The sequence below is a fragment of the Episyrphus balteatus genome, chromosome 2 (assembly GCF_945859705.1).
Source record: "Episyrphus balteatus chromosome 2, idEpiBalt1.1, whole genome shotgun sequence".
NCBI lineage: Eukaryota > Metazoa > Arthropoda > Insecta > Diptera > Syrphidae > Episyrphus > Episyrphus balteatus.
Genome location: NC_079135.1, coordinates 64407170 through 64430338, shown reverse-complemented (window position 1 = coordinate 64430338; position 23169 = coordinate 64407170). Strand labels below are relative to the sequence as shown.

The following is a 23169-nucleotide window of genomic DNA, read 5'->3' as shown; positions in this document are numbered from 1 at the left end:
CACACCGGGGAATTTCAGAACTAAGAACTGTGTTCTTTTCTTTTCTGATTTTATGAATTGTGAACTTTAGTTGTTTATTTGTGAAGAAAATGTAATAAAAGTAACATTTAGAGCCGATTTTTCCATCTTCTAATAAAAAGTCAGTTAACTGTTCGACGAATAAATTTATTAGGCTCATAAACAATCGGATAACAACATTGAATTTTTCAATCAAAAATAATTTATTCTACAGAATAACAAAAAAAAAATTGTCAAATTAAATAATATTCAAAACTAAACGTCTTTTTTATTTATAATTGTTTTTGTTTTCTTGTGTTCCTCTGTATTCTTTGTCAAAATTATTTCAAAGCAGCTTTGACAATTGACACAGTATTTTTATTGATATTATTCCTTAGAATAATTTTTATTCGTCTCTGAAAGAAGCAGATAGTTTTATTCATAGGAATAAGCTATATCTGCCTGTTGAAAAAATGATTTTTTCTCTATCAGGAGAATAAGTACTAACTGACTGTTTAACTGACTGTTGAAAAATTGGCCCTTAATGATATATCTAATAAATTATATCAATTAAATACTAAAATTCTGTTGTAGAGTTCAATTTTACTATGCCAAAGTCATATCTACAAATGATAATCTGTTATTAAAAATTGTTTTTAACTGAAGAGCAAGTACATACATAAAGTCTAGTAGCGTATTTTATTTTATTAAAAAAAAAAGAACAACGATAATAGTTAACAATTTCTTGCATCAGAACTTCCTTAGTGCACATTCATCGAGAAAATATCGAACACACCTTGGAATTTAAAGTGAGCTGTCAAAAAGCAATCCGTCATGCAACGTTTTCTTTGGGTCACCCCTTTCTGTCCCATCCTTCAATTTCAACGGATTAATTGACACAACGGGTGGAACGGATTCTATGGGTTGGGGCCTTTAATTTCAAATTAATCTTTCGATCCATTTTACCTCGATGAGGATTAGCAATTTACCATTAACCATTTGACATTCAAAATGAAATAGTTTACGAAAATATCTCATTTGGATTTTAGTGAAAACATGATATAAGGCACTTAAATACAAAATAAAACTTTTGAGTGATCTTTTTTTTACGGAGGTTGACTACCCAGAACCTCAAAAGTTGGCATTTTCAATTTGTGTGCCAAAAATGAAATAAAAATGTATAACTAATGTTACATGTAACAGGGCTGTTTAGGTACTGCCAAAAACAGAAATAATTCTCCTTTTTTCAACTTTTTTAACCCAATTCCTGTTTGATTAGACTGAAACTGTGTAATTTTTTTTTTACAAAAAAGAGAGCCCCTCTTCTTGCAAATTTCTGCCCAAAAATTTCTTCGGACAAAAGTCTGAAATCTTTCAAAAGCTAGTGCCTTCTTTTTTTCTTTTAATAAATGATAATTTTGTCCTAAAAGAGTTTGCGTACTTTTGCACAATTTTTTCTTTCTCTGAGAGGATTTCATCCCCACTTCTAAAATTTGACAGGTTTCATATTTTTGTCCAAACTTATCTGCAATTTGTTTGTATAATAATGCTTAAAATGTTAACCATCAGAATTTTTAAGCAAATCGGAGAATTTACTCGCCTAACGAACGCCCCTGATGATACGAACTAATGATATACGAACACCCCTAATGTGAACAGGAACACGCCATGTCAAACATTTCCAGATTCATTGGAAAGTGGTAAAAAGTCATTTTAAAATTCATTTTGGCTGGAATATTATTTTTTAAACAAATTAAGATTTCTTAAAAAATTATAAACATTTAAATATTTATATTTTGCCAGATTCTGGCGGCAGAAATTCGCCTTTTTTTAAGATATAATTTATTAAAATCTGTTCGGTGTAAGTCCCGGTAAAGGGTGTTCGACAACCGTAATAATATATATGATGTATACTTTCTTAATATAAACTTTATTTGAAACTACAATGTTAGTTGCATACATATGTAATTCTATACAGATATTTTCTATAAATATATTATTATATAATTATATTTATTTTAAACAAAACTAGAGCGTATATAGCAAAATATTTTTAGGCAAATTCAATTAAAGTGTCCAGGAATGAGTTCTTATTCAAAAGTTTTGTAGTTGCAATGACGAATTCAACGTTGTTGTCTTCTTGTTGCGATAAAAATCTTAGAGCGGATATTTCAGCAAATGTACAACCGCCAACGAAAAATACCAACACAACACGAGGAACATTAAGCGATGATCCTTCACTTGGTGTAGATGATTGTCGGCCGTTAATTCCAATTAACTGTGCTTGAAAGTCTTCAAATGTTTTGCCTGGGAGAACATTTATAGAACTTTTAAGAGATTGCCACCCAAGTGGTTTTAGGCTTTGTTCAACAATCCGAACGGTTAAGGGTGCGTAAAAACTGTGCACATAGCTTATATCCTTGGGAGCTACTTCAACAACATCATCTACCGTTAGGTTTAGAGTCTGAAAATATAAATGTGTTCAAATAAGATTACAGTTAATAGTGTACACATTTTTAAAGAAGTTAATGAATTTTTTTTCCCAGGCAAATTAAAACAAACTTTTAAGATTGTTCAGTAAGAATATAAAACACCTTATTGACCACAAACAAACAAAAATAAAACAAAACAAATAAGATTTTTCTTTTATAATTTTTAATTTTTACTGAATCCATTTCAAACCAACATCAGCAATACACTAATTTAGCAAAAATAAGAAGAAGAAAGAAAGTACAAAGCAAAAAAGAAGAAAATTAAAGAAAGCTTTACATATCGCTCATAACTCAAAAAAACTGTTTTTTTTTTCTTCAGAAAACGAGTTTTTAATATACAGTGCTGCTAAAAACATTCCGGATTTTTTTGTCATTTTAATCAAATAAAATTTTATAACACAAAACTAAAACAAACAATTGTTTTAGTATTTTTGCTAGGTCGTTTATATATCAGTTAAGCAATTTCAACAGAAAATAATGACCTTTAACACATACAAAAAAATTAAAAATTGAAAAATGAAGTAAAGCCAGAATTTCGGTTGTGAAAAACTAACCGGATTTTTTAATGTTTATGTTCAAAGTTAATATTTTGTTAAGAAACCTTTGTTTTCGAAAACTGCTCGGCACCAACGAGGCTTGGACTCGGCCAAATTAAATAAAATAGAACTAGGAATATGCTCCTAGTCATTTTTCAAAGCTCAAAGTACGTTAGTTGCTGAGGTGTGCTTTTTCTTCTCTACCTGTCACTTAAAGATGGCTCACAAATTTTCAATGGGGTTTAAGTCGGATAATTGTTACGGCTATTCCAAGCCAGGAGTATTGTTATCCCGGAACTACTGTTTTACGATCTTTTAAGAATTTTTGGCTTCATAACGTGCAGGTAGAGCCAATGTAAAGGCATTTCTTTCTCCTTTTATGGAGCCATTATCGACTCCAACATCTCTCCATTCTGGAAATGATCCATAATTCCGTTGATTTGGTGTAACGGGGTAGAGCCTGCAGCTAGAAAAACCCCAAACTATCAATCATCCTCTGCTGTACTTCACGGTAGGGAGCATATTGTTTTGGTTTCAAACATGTCCATGCTGGAGCGCTGGCGGCCATTTTATAATCGGAATAGAACAAATTAAAATTGCTTTTATCATTGAAAAACATATTTTTCCGTTTTGTTATCGAGCAATTCAGATGATTTTTTGTAAATACAACCATGATGAAGTATTTTTATTTTAAAATTTAAAGTTCTTCTTAAGATCCTTTAATTGCCTACCTTTTTAGACAATGCTTAGTATTAAGGAATTAATTTTTTTCCGAGCGGAAAGAGATTAAGACCAAATCTCTCAAAGCCTTCCTTACTGTACTTTATGTTGAAGGCAGATTACGCTCCTCACAAATAGTTTAAGAAGTCGCAAACGGATCTTTTATCAAAGAACTCTTTATTCGCCTATCAGTTTTTAGGGATATTTTGTTATGGCATCCACCCCAGTGATCTGCTTCAACTGATTTTTCTCTTTTCTACTTTTTGACGATATCATACTCACTTGACGTTGTAATTTACTACATCCCAAAGGGATAACTTTTGTTTTATTTCGGTTTGAATGTGTTCTACGACTTAGTAACGAATTTTATGACTAAAATGAGTTTTTTCCGTTATTCCATTAAATAATTTATACAATTCACAAAGCTTACAACTTTGTTTGTCACCACAAACAAAAATTTTACAGCAATGGCGCTTAAAACCGTTACCTCAACACCGAGAATCGAAATCCTTGAAAAATCCGGTTAGTTTTGCACAGACTAAATTCTGACTTTCCTTCATTTTTCAATTTTTTAAATTTTTGAATGTATTAAAGAACATTTTTTTGTGTTCAAATTCCTTAACTAATATATTAACGATCTAGAAAAAATATTAAAACGATATTTTGTTCCAGTTTTGTGTTATAAAATTTCATTTGATGAAAATGACAAAAAAATCCGGAATGTTTTTCACAGCACTGTATATACCGACATACCGAGAGCCAACAGCAAATTTTGGGAGAGGAGGTATAACCAAAATGTGAATATGCAGTTTTATAGCCTTATGCGTTCTAATAACGAATTCAAAAGTCTGGCAGCTTTAAATTGCGGCTTTATATGGTTTTCGGAGGGTTAAGCAACGCGAGATTTCCAATTGATGTGAGTAGGCATAAATTCGCATTCTGAATATAAGGACGGATGCTTTATCATTTTCTCTAGGCCTCAAAACCTTAATCTCGTCAATGCGATAACTAGAACTCAAGGTATAAGCTTTTTTGACTAACCATATCGGCTCTATTCTTGGAGAGTTTTGTATTCAAATAAAGAAACAGAAAAATAAAAGTCTCCAAAACATAGCCTCTTAAACTGCATATATCTTGAGTTCTATCGATTGCATCATCAAGTTTAATGTCTGCAATATGAGGGGAAATGACAGAGCATCAGCTCCTGTATAAAGAATATGAAATAGTGTGAATTTAGCCTCCTTATATAAATTGGAAAACTCACGTTTTTTAACCCCCTGAAATCAATATAAAGCCGCGTTTAAAGCTGCCAGACTTTTGAATTCGTTATAAGATTGCATAAGGCTGTAAAATTTGCTGTGGGCTCTTAGACTAATAGTATCGATTTATTTTTGTACGTGAAATGAGCGATAAAACTAAGTTCAAGAGAGGTATTATTATTATTTATTACAATAATTATGAAAGATCACAATAATTTTGAAAGATCAAAAGCTATGGAGGTGGTTTATAATATTTATTGTGTTGTTTTGAGCAAATATCATCAGGATTAAAGTGGGTGTGACCAAAATCCACCCAATCCATTGGATCAACAGAATTTCACTTTTGGTCAATAGTTGGTAATTACCGTTAATAACGGGCAAACAAATATTTTATTTTAAAAGACGACCTTACACATTACATGTATTTTTTTTTTTAATCAAAATTGTTTTTGATAAAAACATCTTTTTCAATTTGGTCATATGGCAATAAGTACCGTTAATTTTGGTCCCAAGAAAATCAGTTTTACCACTAGAGAATGCCTTCGAACACTTGGACGTTCAATCGAAAACGACGATATTTATCATGTGACCACATTTTCGTCATTTCACTTAAGTAAAATACATAAGTTAAGTCTCAATCAATTTGGGAAGCCCTGATTATTTAAGTTAAGTTTTGTATAAGTTCAGGTTCTTTGCTGAAACGGTTGATCGGATGCAGTTAATGATGAATAGGTTAAAAAATAACTGCAAACTATGGAATCTGGTAGTGAATCTACAAAAATCAAAAATGATGGTGGTGGGAGCAGACTAGTAAGAAACGATAATTGGAGAAGCTGTGGAAACTGTGCGGGAATATAAATACCCTGGAGTCATTATAACTTCTAATCTGAGCATGAAGAGGCACCTGGATGGAAAATTGTTCGAAGCGGAATGTGCGATTTCTTCTGCTTCAATAGCAATGTAGCTGCTCTTGAAGCAGCAGAAATCGCACATTTGGTTGCATAGTGCAAAACAAAAGCTATTTCGATCTTTGGCAGCATCGATTCTTTTATATGGAGCGCAAGTCTGGGAATATCTTTTTTTCGAAGCAGTGGAGAAATTTCTGCGGTACTTTATTAAAAGAAATTTTAGTCTACAAAAAAACACCCCAAGTTGCATGATATATTTAGAAACCGGAATACAACGAATGATAATAGACACGCATTGCATGCATTTAAACTAAATCGTTAAAGTTAGATGTAAAAAGAAAAGATACCAAAAATCATTCTTAATAGCATGATTCGGACGAAAGAATCAGTGATGATAGAGCGATTGCAATTTTACGAACTGTACGAACTCTCTGCAGAGCCTCTCAACAACGTTTTTAAGTATTGCTTATTACTAGCTAGCTTACAGCTATATTTTCAGCGTTCGTAAGGGTTAAGTTAAGAAACAATAATTAATATCAGGAAATTACATTTTTGGAAACTTACATATTTCTTACAACTTTGAAAAGGCATATGATCTGATATGGGTGGTCCTCGGGTAACGAGGAGTTCCAGAAGCCTATGTGGGGATAATTATGGCGTGTATGATGGAGCAGTTACTAAAGTCCTCTTCTCTTCATTACAGTTCTTGATTGAAGGCAAAATGACGGACCCAAAAGTGCATCCGTTATTATTTGCTGACGAGATTTGAGATTAAAATATAATGTATTTGAGATTAAATAAATAATGTCTGGAGTGCTTTTTTAACTTTAAAGACGCTTAAAACTTAAGATTTTCAGCCAGTAGCCTAATATAGCATTCACACATAAAGAACCTGTTGTTTATTTTTAAAAGATGATAAGTCCGGGACTTATCCTGTTGTTGTTGTTGATACTAAAAAAATATTTCGCGTAGCTGTAAAATCGGATATAGATGGAGTAGATACAGGGCCGTCTTTAACTATCCTGGGGCCCTTGGGCACACAAGAATTTGGGGCCCTTTTGGAAAGTAAAATAAGTACAATGGTTAGCTAAAAAGCAATTGTTGGTTAAAAAGGGCTGCCAATATATCGTTCTATATAAAGTACCAGTGCCTTTATTATTGGCAGGGGGTGCTTAATACGTGCATTGAGTCATCAATCGTTTCCACTGCCAATAATTGTACTGCTGCCGCATTTTTGAAATAAGAAAAGTATATTTTTGAACCGTTATTAACAGTACCTAGGTACTTGCCATAGAACCGATTTCTTAATGTACATGACACAACCGATTTTAATGAAAATTTTGATATAAAAAGGTTTGTACTGATATTAACATTAAGAAAACTTTAAAAAAAAATTTTGGATTTTGAATACGAGAGGAATTCACAATTCAAAGTGAAAAAATGTTTGGGGGTGCCAACCATTGTACTATATGGCGTTTTCCATTGAATCATAACATTGATGTACTGCGACGAGCCGGCAATAGTTTTTTCTTAAACGTTTTACGGAAAAAGTGTTGGTGTTTTTTTGCCGACGAATTGAGTCTTTTTTCGTCTTTTAAAACGAATCTACACATATTTATTACACTAATTTTAACACTACAAATTTGACAGTTTTGCAAACTTCAGACAAAATTATTATTTATGGAAAAAGATAATGGAAGAGAATTCGTGGTTTTTATTAATAAATAAAAAATAACCTCACAATGAAAAAAAAGATATTTTTCTTGTTTTTTGAAAATATTATTGTCTTATTTTTTGGCAAATTGAATTTGGGTTTGGATTTAAAATTTTGTCCGCATACAACGCCACATAATTTGTTTTCACTTTGAAAACATATATTTTCCGTATAGATGTAGAAAAAACTTTGTTTGATTGTTTGGTTGCCATATAAAAACTAAAATTTTTTTTTGTAGATGGTCTGCCCGACAAAAATGTTTTGAGAATAAATGTGTGAGAGAAATTTTTGTTCCTTCGGGGCCCCCTGAGAATGGGGGCCCTTATGGTAAAGACGGCATTGAATAGATACTTCATATTTTGAAGACATACAAAACGAATTTTGAAAAAAAGTGGACTATCATGTTTTGAAAATAAATGATTCACTTGTGATGACGATACCAATTAGGGATGTTGCGGATGTGGATTTTTTCACATCCGCGGATGCAGATGCGTATGCGGATGTTTAAGATATTAGGTATATACAAAATTAATATAAATGAATTTAAATAATGATACAGTTATAAATTACATTTTTTCTATTAAAATAGGTGCATTAGACTTAATAAAAAGTAATACCGCCACCTTCTCTGCATCTATTACTAAATAACTGTTCCTTAAGAAGACTGGCTTGTGGAGTGGGTACAAAATGTCGTTAAGTTCTTTACTGGCACTTTTTGTTTGTCCGGAAAGAAAGATCTTTATTAATAGCCTGTCTTCACCCCAAATTTTATAATTTCGCAAATTAGGTCAGTTCGAATTCCAAATTCTAAAAATTTCCTATACAGTTTGAAATTCGAATTAAGGCCATAGTAAAAACGGACTATATTTAAGACTTTTGCATTTTTTCTATAACAGATGTATTACTCGGTGTGACTGCCACTAGTACGCGCCATTCGCTGGATCCACCCAACTTCTTTCTTGTCGCATCTTCTTTGCATCCGCATCCGCATTAAAATCCGCATTGATTATTTTGGATGCGGAGGCGGATGTCCCAAATCATGCGGAAGTTCCGCATTTACGGATGCGGATGCGAATATTCGCAACATCCCTAATACCAATCATCGCTTAAGCTTAGGGTGGATGAAGTGGCGAGACAATTCTGCTATCTTCTGTGATCCAAAAATGCTCCCTAAGCTGAAAAGAAGGCTCTACACCGCAGTTGTACGTCCAGCACTTACATACGGTTCACAATGTTGGACAATGTACAAAAAATATGAGAGTAAGTTTACGGCAGCTGAGATGAAAATGCTTTGTATGACAGCAGGAGTTGAAGTGTAAAGGAGAGATCCTGTTAACCCCATCAAAAAGGCAATATCATACAACTTTCCAACACGAATTAAAAAGACAGCAGGGCCTATAAACACTCTTTTTACAATATTTTTTATAACTTACGCAGGCAGTCATACTCTTAACTTATGGCGTTTTCGATTGGCAGTCCGGAAGCGTCCGGAATCATTCTGAAAGCGTTTTATTCGTACAAAACTGACAGTTTTGTGTGAATAAAATTTTTTCAGAATGATTCCGGACGCTTCCGGACTGCCAATCGAAAACGCCATTAGAGTATGACTTACGAAAGTTAAATTTTTGAGTTTTGAAAATTCTTAAATGTTTGTGAAAGCAATTTTTGTTTAAGTCATAAGTCAGCCTACACTATAAACATTCATGTTAGTAACATTTCGTCGGCTTCATAATCTGAGCCAGTAAACCCCAAATTTAAAATTTTGCAGAAGATATGATGTCTCACAAATCTAGTGGAATAGCCAAGTAAGGTGTATTATTAATTATTTTTAAGGTTATTCACAGTTTTAAGCATGATACCATTTTTTTTTTAAGGTTGGTGTGCTATAAAATTGTATACAAAATAGTATATAAATGTAATTTTTGAAAAAGGGTGAATTTGTGGGTTCTGATTTTCAAGCCCACTACTTGTAAAATTTAACTGTGTAAACCTTTTAAGATTGTGCATTTTAGATTTTATGTTGGAAAAAGAAAGAAATTACCTTTCTCAAAACTGCATAGGGACGATTTTCTGTTTGGGTTTTCAGCAAGCCTGTTTTTTCCAAATTGCTTATCGTAAGGAGAGTTTGAATACCATAGACTTGAACCAATTCTCTCTTGTAGTAATCTAAAACCTGTAAGAATCAAATATTTAAAAAAAAGATCATATGAATACAATGTTGTACAAAATCCTTAATAACTGAATGTTAAAATGTGTGTTAAAATTTCTACCTTGGTTAAAAATATAGGTGGTATATTGGTTAAAATATATAGGTATACCAAAAAAGAAACCAACTGGCCAATATGGGAATTTTTGTTTGAAGATTTTTTCCTGTTGTTTCGAAAAATCAAATTATCACTTAAAAATCGGGAAAACGAAGTCACGCTTAAATGCAAGGAATTTTTCTTAAAATGGTATTTTTATAAATAGCCAAGTTAGAAAAACTTGTAAACTACTACGTTATACTTAACAATATCTAAATTTGATGCATTTGCGATAGGGAGATAATATCGATTAAATACGGTGTTCTTATTTTTTTTCAGACTATATATGACACTATGAGAACAATAGTAGCGTAAGTTTTGAGCTACGAGAGATTAAAGATACAGGGTTTTTGAGTATCATCTAGTCTTGAGTGTATCTAGCTGCATAAATCTATTTTTGTATTAAAATAGATGTATTAAGAACCAAGTTTTTATGAAAAACTCATTTTTGAAAAAAAGTGGTTTACGCCACTGTTGTTCTCATAGCCTCATATAATGTTAATTAAGGTGTTAGTTATATTATTAAATTTAAATTTAATAATGATAAAATGAAAATAAATGAAATGAAATGAAATTACCAATTTACTTGGCTTATTTTATAGAGATATTAAACTTGAAAAACAGAAAAAAAAACAAAACTAAGCGGAAAATGGTTTGGTTAATTTCTTTCAATGGCGACAGTTCATTCCGCAGTTCATCACCAGGGAGTCGTTCCGTAAGACGATTATTGCCAAACGATATCGATTCGACGATGTTGTTAATTTTCGTAATTTCAATAATTATTGTGTTCGCAGACGATATCGTTTTTTTTTTGCTTTCTCGATTATCATAAAAACAAAATTTACCTGGGGGCCTATTCTGGTTCTGTGAATGAGTGAATCGAAAACATTTTCACTCTTAAAAGCGATTCTCGTTCTCTAATAAATAAACCAAATTGTACCGACAGTAACGGCCGATTTCTTCACAGAGTCCTAGCGCTAATACTGGTCCTAGTCCTAAAGTTAGTACTCAAATCGGTATCAACTCATTTCTTGACTCAGGTACTAAGCCTTAGAACTGTCAGTTTAGGACCGAGTACTAGTTAGGACTCGGTACTAGCTAGCTCCTCAAAATCAGCTAGGACCTGGTTATTATACCAATCGTTAGTACTCAAATCTGTACCGAGTGATTTCTTCACAAAAGTACTAAGCCCTAGTACTGTCAAATTATTACCGAGTATTAGTTAGGACTCGGTATAAGTTAGGACCTCAAAATCGGTAGTCTAGCGGTTAGCTTGAATAAATGCCATCGATTTCATTCTTGTTTAGAGATATCTGACAGAATTTTTAGTTTCTTGTGTGTTCTGTCGCTCAACAAGTGCGTTTTTGTTGATTTAAATTTTATTGAATTATTTTTTTTTTTTTTTATTTACCATAAATACCTGAAGTGAAAAATGCAATGCCGGAACGGGAAGAATAGACAAAAGAACACTTTTTCATGAACAAGTACCAAAAAAACCAAGTCAAGAAAGATGGTCTTTATGTAGACGTTCTGCATTAGAATTTCTCGACGCTCGACTGCGCTGGAAGCCACTTACGAGTAAATTACACTCAAACATAGAAGGCAGAAGCCTACGACTACGTCGAACTTGCCTATAATAATGATAATTTTTCCCGCAATGTAGTAAAAAAGACACAGGACGTGTTTTTCTTAAATTATAGTTTTTATTAAAATATATTTTTTATGTACATGTACGTCTTTCTGAAACTGTCACTAACTCTCTGCTCTACGGCTCTGCTGCATAAAGGTCGGAGATCCGTTTATACCTCGAGTACTTGAATGACACTTTTTTCTTTTTTGGGGACCTGTATCTCTGCATTGTCTATGTTTACCAGATCATACATTTCCCCACTCATGATTGCATTCTTGACTGAAAGTTCTTGATACAAAAATCGAATTTCTTTTGTTTCTTGGCTTCTTGTTAAGTTTAACTACATATTTTTTAAAAATAAATAAATAAAAATAAAATAAATTATTTCAAACATCAAAATATTGTCAGAATGACAGTTAGACCAGTTTTATACGTTTTAATTCTTACAAGCGCTTTGTGAAGCGGGAGATTCAAAAGCTTAACACCGGTAGACCATGGGAGAAAACGGAGAGAAAATCGCATAAATCTTCTCTGAATACTCCCTATTCTATCAATATGAGCTGAATAGTCTGGGGGCCAATTCTGGTTATGTAAATAAGTGAAACGAAAAGCTTTTCACTTGTTCACTCATTTGATTCTGGTTTTGTGAAAAAATGAAAACAAACATCAAAAATATTCATATGAATACTTTTCTTTCAAAAAACTGGATTATTATCATCTATTACAGTTCTGCTTAAATGTTTTGGAAAACAGTGTAGCTGTATGAAATGTCCTCCGTTCTTATTTCGAAAGGATATTCGTTGTCTCTTAAATTTCTTCTGATTATGAGATTAATCAGAAGAAATTAAAGAGACAACGAAAATCCTTTCTTTTCTAGAAGAGAATAAATCTATTTGTATGGTAATACAGCACATATTTAAACCTTTATGTATAAAACCATTGCGTATTCCTCAGAATTTCAGCTTAAGTTGAAGGCATTTTAATAACTGTTATCGTTTAACGAATCCAAGAATTTTATTAGCCATATTGATAATGTAATCATAATGATCAGTGAATGTGAGTTCTGAGTCAAGTCAGAAAAAAACGGATGGTCATATTAAAGGACAAGAGTCAAACATGTAATTACACTGTGCAAGTCGAAATTCTTGACAGGCGCGCGAATAACTGTTTCGCCCTATTTCGGACCCGAGAAATCCATTGGCATCATTAGTTTTTCGATTTATCGGTACGACTTCGAACAAAATTTTTTTTGAAAGATTTTCAATTATTTTGAGAATTTTCCACTTTTTTTAGTCATTTTTCATCCAAAAACAATATTTATATTGTTAATAATTCTGCTCAAACGTTATTTGCTACCAGTAGAAAGACATTATAAACAATTTTGAACAATTTATTTGAAAATTTAGTTTAAAAAAATCGAAATTTTTTACAGTGTTAATCGTTTTTTCGATATTTTTGTTCTCTTTTGCACAAATACATTGCATGTTTTCCATTAAAAATTAATTTAACTGTTAATTTAGTGTTGGTTAAACTTCGACAGTCTATCGATAGCATCGATAACAAAAAATATCGAGTATATCGATACTTCACAAAACTATCGATAGTTTCAATACTTAAAAATTATTTTACCACAAGGCTACCGATATTATCGATAGCTTTGAAATAAATTAAACACAATTTGAACTACAAGTTAAGTTTTCGTTTGACATTGGATATAAACAACGAATTAACATAGTGTTTGGTAGATATCGATAGTTTCCATTATCGATTGTGTCGATAGTTTTGAGAAAAAACTTTCGATAATATCGGTAATCTTGTGGTAAAATAATTTGGAAGTATTGAAACTATCGATAGTTTTGTGAAGTATCGATATACTCGATATTTTTTTGTTATCGATGCTATCGATAGACTGTCGAAGTTTAACCAACACTAAATTAACAGTTAAATTAATTTTAAATGTAAAACATGCAATGTATTTGTGCAAAAGAGAACAAAAACAGCGAAAAAACGATTAACAATGTAAAAAATTTCGATTTTTTTTAATTTTTTCAAAAAAAATCACTAAATTTTCAAACAAATTGTTCAAAATTGTTTATAATGTCTTTCTACTGGTAGCAAATAACGTTTGAGCAGAATTATTAACAATATAAATATTGTTTTTGGATGAAAAATGACTAAAAAAAGTGGAAAATTCTCAAAATAATTGAAAATCTTTCAAAAAAAATTTTGTTCGAAGTCGCACCGATAAATCGAAAAACTAATGACGCCAATCGATTTCTCGGGTCCGAAATAGGGCGAAACAGTTAAACGCGCACCTGTCTCAAAAAATTTTTTCAAAAAACTTGCACAGTGTTATGTATATGAGATAATTTTCTTTTCGCGTTTAAAACTCTTTGTTTTACACTTGTCAACATTTAAAAATAAGTTGCACCATTTCTTGAAGTTTTGGAGATCTTCTTGAAGTTGTAGACAGTCATTTGTCATTAGAATATATATCTTTAAAAAAATTTATATCGTCGCCGTCGACATAAATGAGAAGAGTTTTTAATAGTTGAGGTCACATCGTTTATGTACAAAATGAACTATAGCGAACCTAAGTGGCTTCCTTTTGGAACAACAGAATTTAAATAAAATGGGGAGGAGTCAACTATACCGCATCTTCTATGTCTTATACGTCTGTGCTCAGCTCTAGACAAAAATTGAATTTGGAAAAATATTTCTTTGATGATTTAAGTGATCTAACTACAATGAAAGCTTCAATGCTTTATCAAATTCTGGTTAAAATAGAGAGGAAATCTCTTGCAATTCTATAGCACCAAAACAGGCCTTTTACTAGCTTAAGTGTGTTATTTATTTTCCTAGCCATTATTTTAACTTAAACAACAAATTCCCCATTCAATTAAGCTGTTAGAACATTTTTTTCTTAAAATTTCAATTTTTATATAAATTGTATAAGAACTTAAAGAAAAAGCCTTCTAATCAGCACCAAACAATGGAAAGATATAAAAGATTATGAACCAAACATGTTTTCAAATAACTAAATGTTATGTACTAACCTTTTGTTTAAATCCGGAAGCAGCCACACATTGAATGCACATCAAACGTAATACATTTCGAATGTCTGACTTCTTCGCAATCAAGTCTTCAATGTAGGCACTCTGCTTATCAATATCTTCACATACCATGAATTCTTGTTCGGCAGCCAAGTCATCGGTAAACTCATAAGTGTCCAGATATTCTCTTATCAATTCAGCAACAGTTGTGTGAGTAGCAACCGATTGCTTTTGTTTCAGCAGCTCCGGCAGTCTATCTACAAATATTTTCATATCCTGAACCGATTTGTCCTGGTAACTTGCTTCCATTTGTGAACTTATTGACTTGGCACTCTTCGAAAGGATCTTACCCACTTCATTGAAATTCTTATCGCGTAGTTCACCATAGAGTTTCTCATCAGAATTTAAATAAAGAACCTTCTGTTCAGGAACCAAATTAGCATGTGAGGCGTCATCGTTGGACTTGGCAAAGTTTTTGCCCGGTAGACTAACTTTATTCTGATGAATCGAGTAAATTTCATCTATGAGTCCTTCGTAAGTTAACTGAGTCACAAGGACACTCATCAAATCAATCCCACGATCAAGAATTATCATTTGATCGACTGTCCCCTTATCGGAGTTGAACATTGTTTTGTCCTCGGTTCCCATTAGTTTAGCGTATTCCCAAACTTTGTGGGCGAACTTTCCTTTTCCGTAAATCTTTGGTATGCGACCATATATCTTTTGAATTTGAACTAAACCAATGGCAGCTTGGTAGAGACATGTGAGATCATCGTCTAGGGATAGATCTCTGAAGCTGTTTGGCAGTTCCATTGACAAAATGTCTTTGTCAACGGGGAAAAAGATCCATGGGAGATTGTCTATGTTTGTGAAATTGCCGTAGACGCCTTTAATTTCGAGTTGCTTAGTGCAAAGACATGATTTGCGAGGTACGAAATATAAATGGAATGTGCGGTTGTCGGATGAATTAGTACCATGGATGTGACTGGCAATAATGTCCATATGCTTTAACTCGGGACGAGTTATGTATATTATGTTTTTAGCATCTTTTGGAAAACGTGTGTCGACTCGCAGACGTTGTATTTTTATATTTCTATCGGAAAAGAGGGAGGGACTGGCTATCAATAGAATCGGACCAAAAAGATTGTCATCCAAGACAATAGTTTTGGAACCGTCACATTTTTCAAGGATTTCGAGGAGTTCACGACACACGGTTTCTTGATACAGCTGAAGATTAACTCGAGTACTTGCGAGGTATGGAAACATTTTTTTTTTCTGATAAAACAAATTAGAAATTGTTTGGATGCAAATAAATAAATATATTCCGTAAATTAGGACTTTTCTTTGAATTTTTTGACACCTTGATCAGCTGTCGTGTTTTTATTTTTTTCTTGTGTCATGAAAATGGAATCGTTCAAGCGAAATTTAGTTGTAATGAGAAGTTTAGATGTGTGAATTTTTAGAGTTTTAAAACTACACAAAAATAGTTATCTATCAGCCCTATTCTGCTGTTCCCGTGAATCTCAGATCCGATTCACACATTCGGTTCACTTTAACTCTACCTTGCCATTCTGCTATCCATCGGGTAAACTGCATTATCATCCCTCAATTTGACGTCGAGGTGAACGTCAAATTAAAAAAAAAATGGCGACGAAGTAAATTGAAAGGAAAAAAAAATTTTTTGTTTGTGTTTATTTGCATAGAAAAAATAAAAGCAGCCGATTAAATGTTAAGAAATACAGCCCTATTCTGCTGTGCCCGTGAATCTCAGATCCGATTCACACATTCGGTTCACTTTAACTCTACCTTGCCATTCTGCTATCCATCGGGTAAACTGCATTATCATCCCTCAATTTGACGTCGAGGTGAACGTCAAATTAAAAAAAAATGGCGACGAAGTAAATTGAAAGGAAAAACAAATTTTTTGTTTGTGTTTATTTGCATAGAAAAAATAAAAGCAGCCGATTAAATGTTAAGAAATAATTAAAAATTTATGAAAAGTGGCATTTTGCTTAATTTCAACGATGGTGAATTTATTTTTACAAACAAAAGTGACAGATCCGCAACATTTTTTATGCGGATTGCAAATGTATGAAGCAAGTTCATTCACGTGATTAGTGGAATACTGAACAACATTACCGATATTACCGACGTGAGTTTGGATTTCCCCCGATGAATAGCAGAATCGTAATTGGTGAATATTTAGCGCTGTATTTGAGAGATTTACAGCCCGATTGTGATTACCTATTCCTTGTGAGGAATATTGTAGGTAGGTAGGTAGGCAAGGTGGCATGAGTCGGAATTTGCCATTTTTGAGTTTAGAGCACAGAACTGATTAAAAAAAACGCAATTTTTCTGTGTTACCAGTGCTTTTCTACTTCTTCTAGTTTCCACGTTATGAAAAAGTGCCCCAGTTAATTTTCACAAATATCCCTGTCATTTTGTATACCGTGTGTGAATTGCGTTAAATAGTTAACACCGTGTAAAATTTTTTTTTCACCTCAATAGTTTCAAAAATTTTAAACAGTGTGAACTATTTAAAGGCTTGGCCACACCGCAGGGTATGCGGTATAGCGGTAACGATATTTGTACTAAAAAAATTCCACACCTGAACGTTGATGTGTCAGTTTGGAATTTTTTCATACAAGTACCCTCACCGCTACCCGTACTGCTACCGCATACCCTCCAGTGTGGCCAAGCCTTAACGCAATTCACACACGGCCTAAAAAAAGAGCAACTCGGTAAGATTTTTTCATCATTTCGGCATTTTTGTCGAATTAAACTGTTCGTAAGTCCGGTTCTGTAACTGAGTTAAAAAGATGAATTTAAATAAGTTTTTGTTTATGTTCTTCGTATATGCTAGAAAAATCGTATTTTTCGTATCTTTTTCGTTATTATTAGGTGTGTTTTTTTGTTTATCTATATAGATTTTGTGCAAAAAAACGACATCGGGATTTTTGAAATCCATGCAAACATTTGGCACCACTGTACATATACTTTGGCAGCTGTCTGTCAAAAATGTTGCTTTTTTTTTTTTTTTTTATTTTAACTCCGAAGTGGGAAGGCCATTACATCCATGTTGGATGCAAACAAAAATTTTCATATGGCCATGGCATCCATGTTGTGTATATTCTTAGCTACATTTTAAGACCATGACCATTAACATTAGTTGCGTCGTTCTTGTGTTATAAGCGTTTGAAGGTAGACATATTGAATTTTTTTTCGATTTTTTAAAAATCAAATGTAAAAACTTTTTTATTTTTATTTCTAATTTTTCGAAAAAAACTTTTTTAATTTTATATACATATCTGTTCAACAATCTTACCAGGATCCATTTAAGACTTTTATCTGAAAAGTGCATTGCGTATATCTCGAGATATTAACATTTCAATGCAACCATGTCAAACAAATTTTTGATTATTTTTTTCTATGAGAGTTTTTTTCAAACCTCGTTTTCTCCACTTTTTTTTTTGTTAATATTTTCAGATATATCTGTATGAACACAACAATTAAACTACCTAGGCACTACTGTTTTTATCGAGAGAAAGTAAAATCTGGATAATTATCTGGATTTTTCAAAAATCTATACAGATAAAGTTTTTGTTGTTTTTAACACGTAAATTGTTTTGATTTCAAAAATCTCGATGTCGTTTTTTTGCACAAAATCTATATAGATAAACAAAAAAACACACCTATTGTTTGAATTGCGTTAAATAGTTAAATCCGTGTTAAATTTTTGACACTATTGAGGTGAATAAAAAATTTTCAGCTGTTAAAAATTTATTGTGCTCTGGGACCTGGTTAAATTTGAGTTAATTTTTTATTGCAGATGGTTTCGTTTTGTTTTTTTTTTTATTTAAAAGGAGTTTCATGGCAGAAAATAGGCAGAGAAAAATATTAAACAATTTTAATTTTTTTTATTCGCCCCAATAGTAGGTGTGTTTTTTATTACAACTGGTCTTAACTGGACAAAAAAAACGCAGTCGGGGCTAAGCAATTTACATGTTAAATGCAACACTTTAGCCCCTTGGGCTTAGTTGTTTAGCCCGGAGATTTCTCTGGGCTTAACTTTTTGAACAGTTTTAAACGGGGTTCTCAGGATCTCTCCTTTGAACATGGCAATACCAACTGAGTCGGTCGTGTTCAATTTTTTTTTTTTTTTTTTTTGGTATAAAATTGGTATAACATTGTTTTGAATATTTCATAAATAACCGAGATAAAATTTTTTTTCTTAAGAAATCCGACTTTTTTTTAGGTAATTTTTCCATATTATTTAAGTTTTTGTAATCTGAAAGGTTCTGAAAGGGTACAAAACTTGAATAATATGGAAAAGTTACCTCATAAAAAAGTCGGATTTCTTAAGAAAAAAAAAAAAAATTATCTCGGTTATTTATGAAATATTCCCAACACTGTTATACCATTTTGAAAAGAGAATTGAACACACCAACTTTTAAGGCAACTTGCCGAAACATTGTAGTGCATTTTTTTTACACTACGGCTCATTGAATTAGAGTCATGTAAAATTTTTTAGTACTAAGTTGGGTAAAAAAGTAATATTTTCTTTAAAACTGATACAGCTGAGTTAAAATTTTTGAATGCATTTGATAGCAGGGTTATTCAAGGTTCCGTAACAAAAGAAAAAAATGAGAAAAATTAAGATTTGTAGTCACGGCACATGAAAAACCGTCACAGGGTGACCATTTTTTCGACTTTTTTTTCAAATGCCCATAACTCCCAAAATATATGGCTGCGATTTTTTTTATTATTTTTCTGATTCACCACCTACCCTATCTACCGTTTTCGTTTCGACGTTAACTTTTGGGACACCCTGTATAACTCGGTGAAGACTATAAATTGGTACGACTCTGAATACTAAGCAATTACCTGCAAACTTTAGGTCGCTGGCTCTCGGTCAGAAAAGTATTAAACAATAAGCCATACAGCTGAAATTTTTTGTATTCACCTCAATAGCGTCAACAATTTTACACGGGGTTAATTATTTAACGCAATTCACACACGGCCTAAATTTACCTTTGCTGTGGTGAGTTTCGTTGTGAATTTTCTTGTGACGATTGAGATTTTTAGCAATCTGTTTTTGTCTTTTTTCTTTCTATCATAACTGTTTATAGGGATGTAACAGAATCTGTCAAAGCCAAATCTGACAACCCCGAACTTGATGAACATGACAGATACAAATTTTAAATTTAATAAAACACGGGTTTTAAATTAATTTTCGTATGAATATTTGCTAAATTGTTCCTGACTGTTAAAAGACTCTTGTTAAGGCCGTGTGCGAATTGCGTTAGAATGTTGGTTAAAATATGACGTTTGGTTAAAATTTGACACTAGCATGGTGAATAAAATGGGTTAAAATTTACCCAGCTGCGGAGCAGGGTAAAATTTGACACTAGTGGTTAAAATTTGACGTTTCTCAAGATAGAAAGATCAAGATAGATTTGAAATTATTTTTGTTATAATGCGTTGATATTTTAAGAAATGTTAAAAGTATTAATACAAAGTACTTCCTCAAATTAATATTCATCTTAAAAAATTGAAAATCTACTAATTGTTTGTTTGTTTTTTATTTTTTATATTTCTATTTTGTTGCCAGCTGGTGAACTACGAATTTGTGTTAGAAGACTGAATTAATAAATTTCTTTTTGATCATATACTCCAGTCAAAGCGTCGGAAAAAAGGGCCTCACCTTGCGATGAGAGGCACTGTCTGTTTTTATTTCATGGATTGATAGGGGTATATTTAAAAGGCTTAAACCCAATTTCTCACCACCGGATCATTCTTTTTAGCGGAGTTATTCACAAAAATGCATTTTTTGGGATATTTTACTTCTAAGCTAATATCTTTGCTCCAGATTATCGTAGACCAAAAAATAAACATACATTCTCTTCCTTATAATATTTTCTATCGTTGTATGTAATTTCATTGTATTTGAGTGAGTAAATATAAAATGGCAGCCATTTAAAGTCAAATTCCTCTTGTTAAAAAACACATTTTTGTCATTATTTCGAAAAAAGCTTATATCATGATTGACATTTTTCTAACCTATTTTGTAGCCCTGTTCATGTCCTGCATTTTACAGAAAAAATGAGCTCTTTATCACCAAAGATGGCCGAGCTATTGATAAATGAACGCATGCAAAACCGGTGCGAAAACACCCAAAAATATCGTTTTTTGGGAATAACTCGACTTCAGAATGTCCTACGGCAAAAAATAAAGCAATGAATTAATCGTTACAACATTTTCTATCAATTAAGTGCACATTCTTTTTGTTGAAACAAATAAAAAACAAGTAATATTAAGTCAAAGTCGTTTTTTTGTTTAGCAAACTCTTGCCTTATTATTTTGCAAACGGTGCGAGTATTGGCTAAGAAAATAAAATATTATTGTAGTCCTTTAAATTATCTACAATTAAAAAAAAAAATTAGCTTTCTACGACCCACGGGAGCCGAGCTATTATAATTTTAAGAAAGCATTAATCCGTACGAAAATTCAAAAAAATTTCCCTTGTTTATGATTCGAATACTAGTTCTCAGTGAGAGGGGTTGTTTTCATTGTTTCTTGTTATAAGAGAATTTGTCTTATGTTTTTTCGTTGGTCATTTGGACCTTTTTTAAAAAATTAATTACTCGGCTCGTGTGGGTCGTAGAGAGCTAATTTTTTTTTTAAATTGTAGATAATTTAAAGGACTACAATAATATTTTATTTTCTTAGCCAATACTCGCACCGTTTGCAAAATAATAAGGCAAGAGTTTGCTAAACAAAAAAACGACTTTGACTTAATATTACTTATTTTTTATTTGTTTCAACAAAAAGAATGTGCACTTAATTGATAGAAAATGTTGTAACGATTAATTCATTGCTTTATTTTTTGCCGTAGGACATTCTGAAGTCGAGTTATTCCCAAAAAACGATATTTTTGGGTGTTTTCGCACCGGTTTTGCATGCGTTCATTTATCAATAGCTCGGCCATCTTTGGTGATAAAGAGCTCATTTTTTCTGTAAAATGCAGGACATGAACAGGGCTACAAAATAGGTTAGAAAAATGTCAATCATGATATAAGCTTTTTTCGAAATAATGACAAAAATGTGTTTTTTAACAACAGGAATTTGACTTTAAATGGATGCCATTTTATATTTACTCACTCAAATACAATGAAATTACATACAACGATAGAAAATATTATAAGGAAGAGAATGTATGTTTATTTTTTGGTCTACGATAATCTGGAGCAAAGATATTAGCTTAGAAGTAAAATATCCCAAAAAATGCATTTTTGTGAATAACTCCGCTAAAAAGAATGATCAGGTGGTGAGAAAATGGGTTTAAGCCTTTTAAATATACCCCCATCGATCCATGAAATAAAAACAGACAGTGCCTCTCATCGCAAGGTCAAATGACGCTTTGACTGGAGTAATAATGAAATGGGAATTTATCGATAAAATAAAAAAAAAGTTTGTGAAATTGAGAATTTCTTACATTTTCATACTAGAATATTTAACTTGGTATATTTTCAACTGGGTTTTGTTAAAAAAAATAGTTAATTGAACATAAGAAAAACCATTTTTGAGGGTAATTTTGTTTTATCTTGAGGGAATTTTATTCAAAGTAGTACCAAGAAAAAAGTCCCATTTAATACATTTTAACCCAATTCGCACAGCAAAAAAATAAATTTGATCCCTTTTTTAAACAAACGTCAAATTTTAATCGTGGTAGAAATTTTAACCAACATTTTAACGCAATTCGCACATGGCCTAAATTGATTTTTGCGTTAAAAAACATAACTTTATAGTCCCCACAAGTTCATCAAAGTGGACAGTTTGACGTTTGAGCACTTCTTCCCTTCAAGCAAACAGGTCCGACCTCGGTCCGAATCCGCTCCGCCTGAGGCGGAGCTGAGTCCGACTTCGGATCAGAAACTGGTCCGAAGGCGGCTCAAATTAGTATGGAAATTATAATCACCGCGAAGTCGATTGCATATGTATTGGTGTGGTGAAAATCTCCATTCCGAGAAAACGGAGCCGAAGGCGGACCTGAGCCGGAGCAGCAAAAACCTACCAGAAAGAGGAATAGAAAGGGATGACATTTCGCATTTGCGACCAAAAAAAGAACAAGATTTATTTTTTTTTTCACTGAAACTGTTTTATTTTTTATTTTATTTTGGCAAACGAAATTTTCACAATAAATACAATATAAAATACAATACATTTTTTTTCATTTTATTTCATTTGATGCTGCTGCTGTTGTTGGTGTATTTTTAGATACCCAATCGCATGTTTCACCTTCTAGATTTTTCTTCATCATTAGAGATTACATCTACAACACAAGAAGAAACAACATTTTAACCCAAACACTTTGAGCGATATATACAACATACCTTTTTTTGTTTCCATATTGTTTATAATTTGATATTGTTTATAATTATACTAATATTATAATAACAACGACACGAGACACGACGCGACGCGACTATACACTTCAAGAAACATAACAAAATGACGCTTTTGCTCTTGTTGGCTATGTCTGTTTCACTTTTTTTTC

The 23169-nt window shown here is 32.3% G+C and overlaps 1 protein-coding gene across 2 annotated transcripts; it reads right to left on the bottom strand.

The window, feature by feature from the left end:
* Positions 1-1908: 1908 nt before the first annotated feature.
* On the bottom strand, positions 1909-16011 carry LOC129909783 (vacuolar protein sorting-associated protein 33A). Of its 2 annotated transcripts, XM_055986857.1 has the most exons (3): positions 14616-16008; positions 9668-9799; positions 1909-2461 (listed from the first exon to the last, which is right to left on the bottom strand). In XM_055986857.1, the coding sequence occupies exons 1-3, from the start codon at positions 15876-15878 to the stop codon at positions 2051-2053; spliced, it is 1806 nt and encodes a 601-aa protein (XP_055842832.1). In that variant the 5' UTR covers positions 15879-16008; the 3' UTR covers positions 1909-2050. The 2 variants fall into 2 exon arrangements, with proteins under 2 accessions (XP_055842832.1, XP_055842833.1); XM_055986858.1 differs by lacking the exon at positions 9668-9799 and having other exon boundaries at positions 14616-16011.
* Between the last annotated feature and the right edge of the window lie 7158 nt (positions 16012-23169).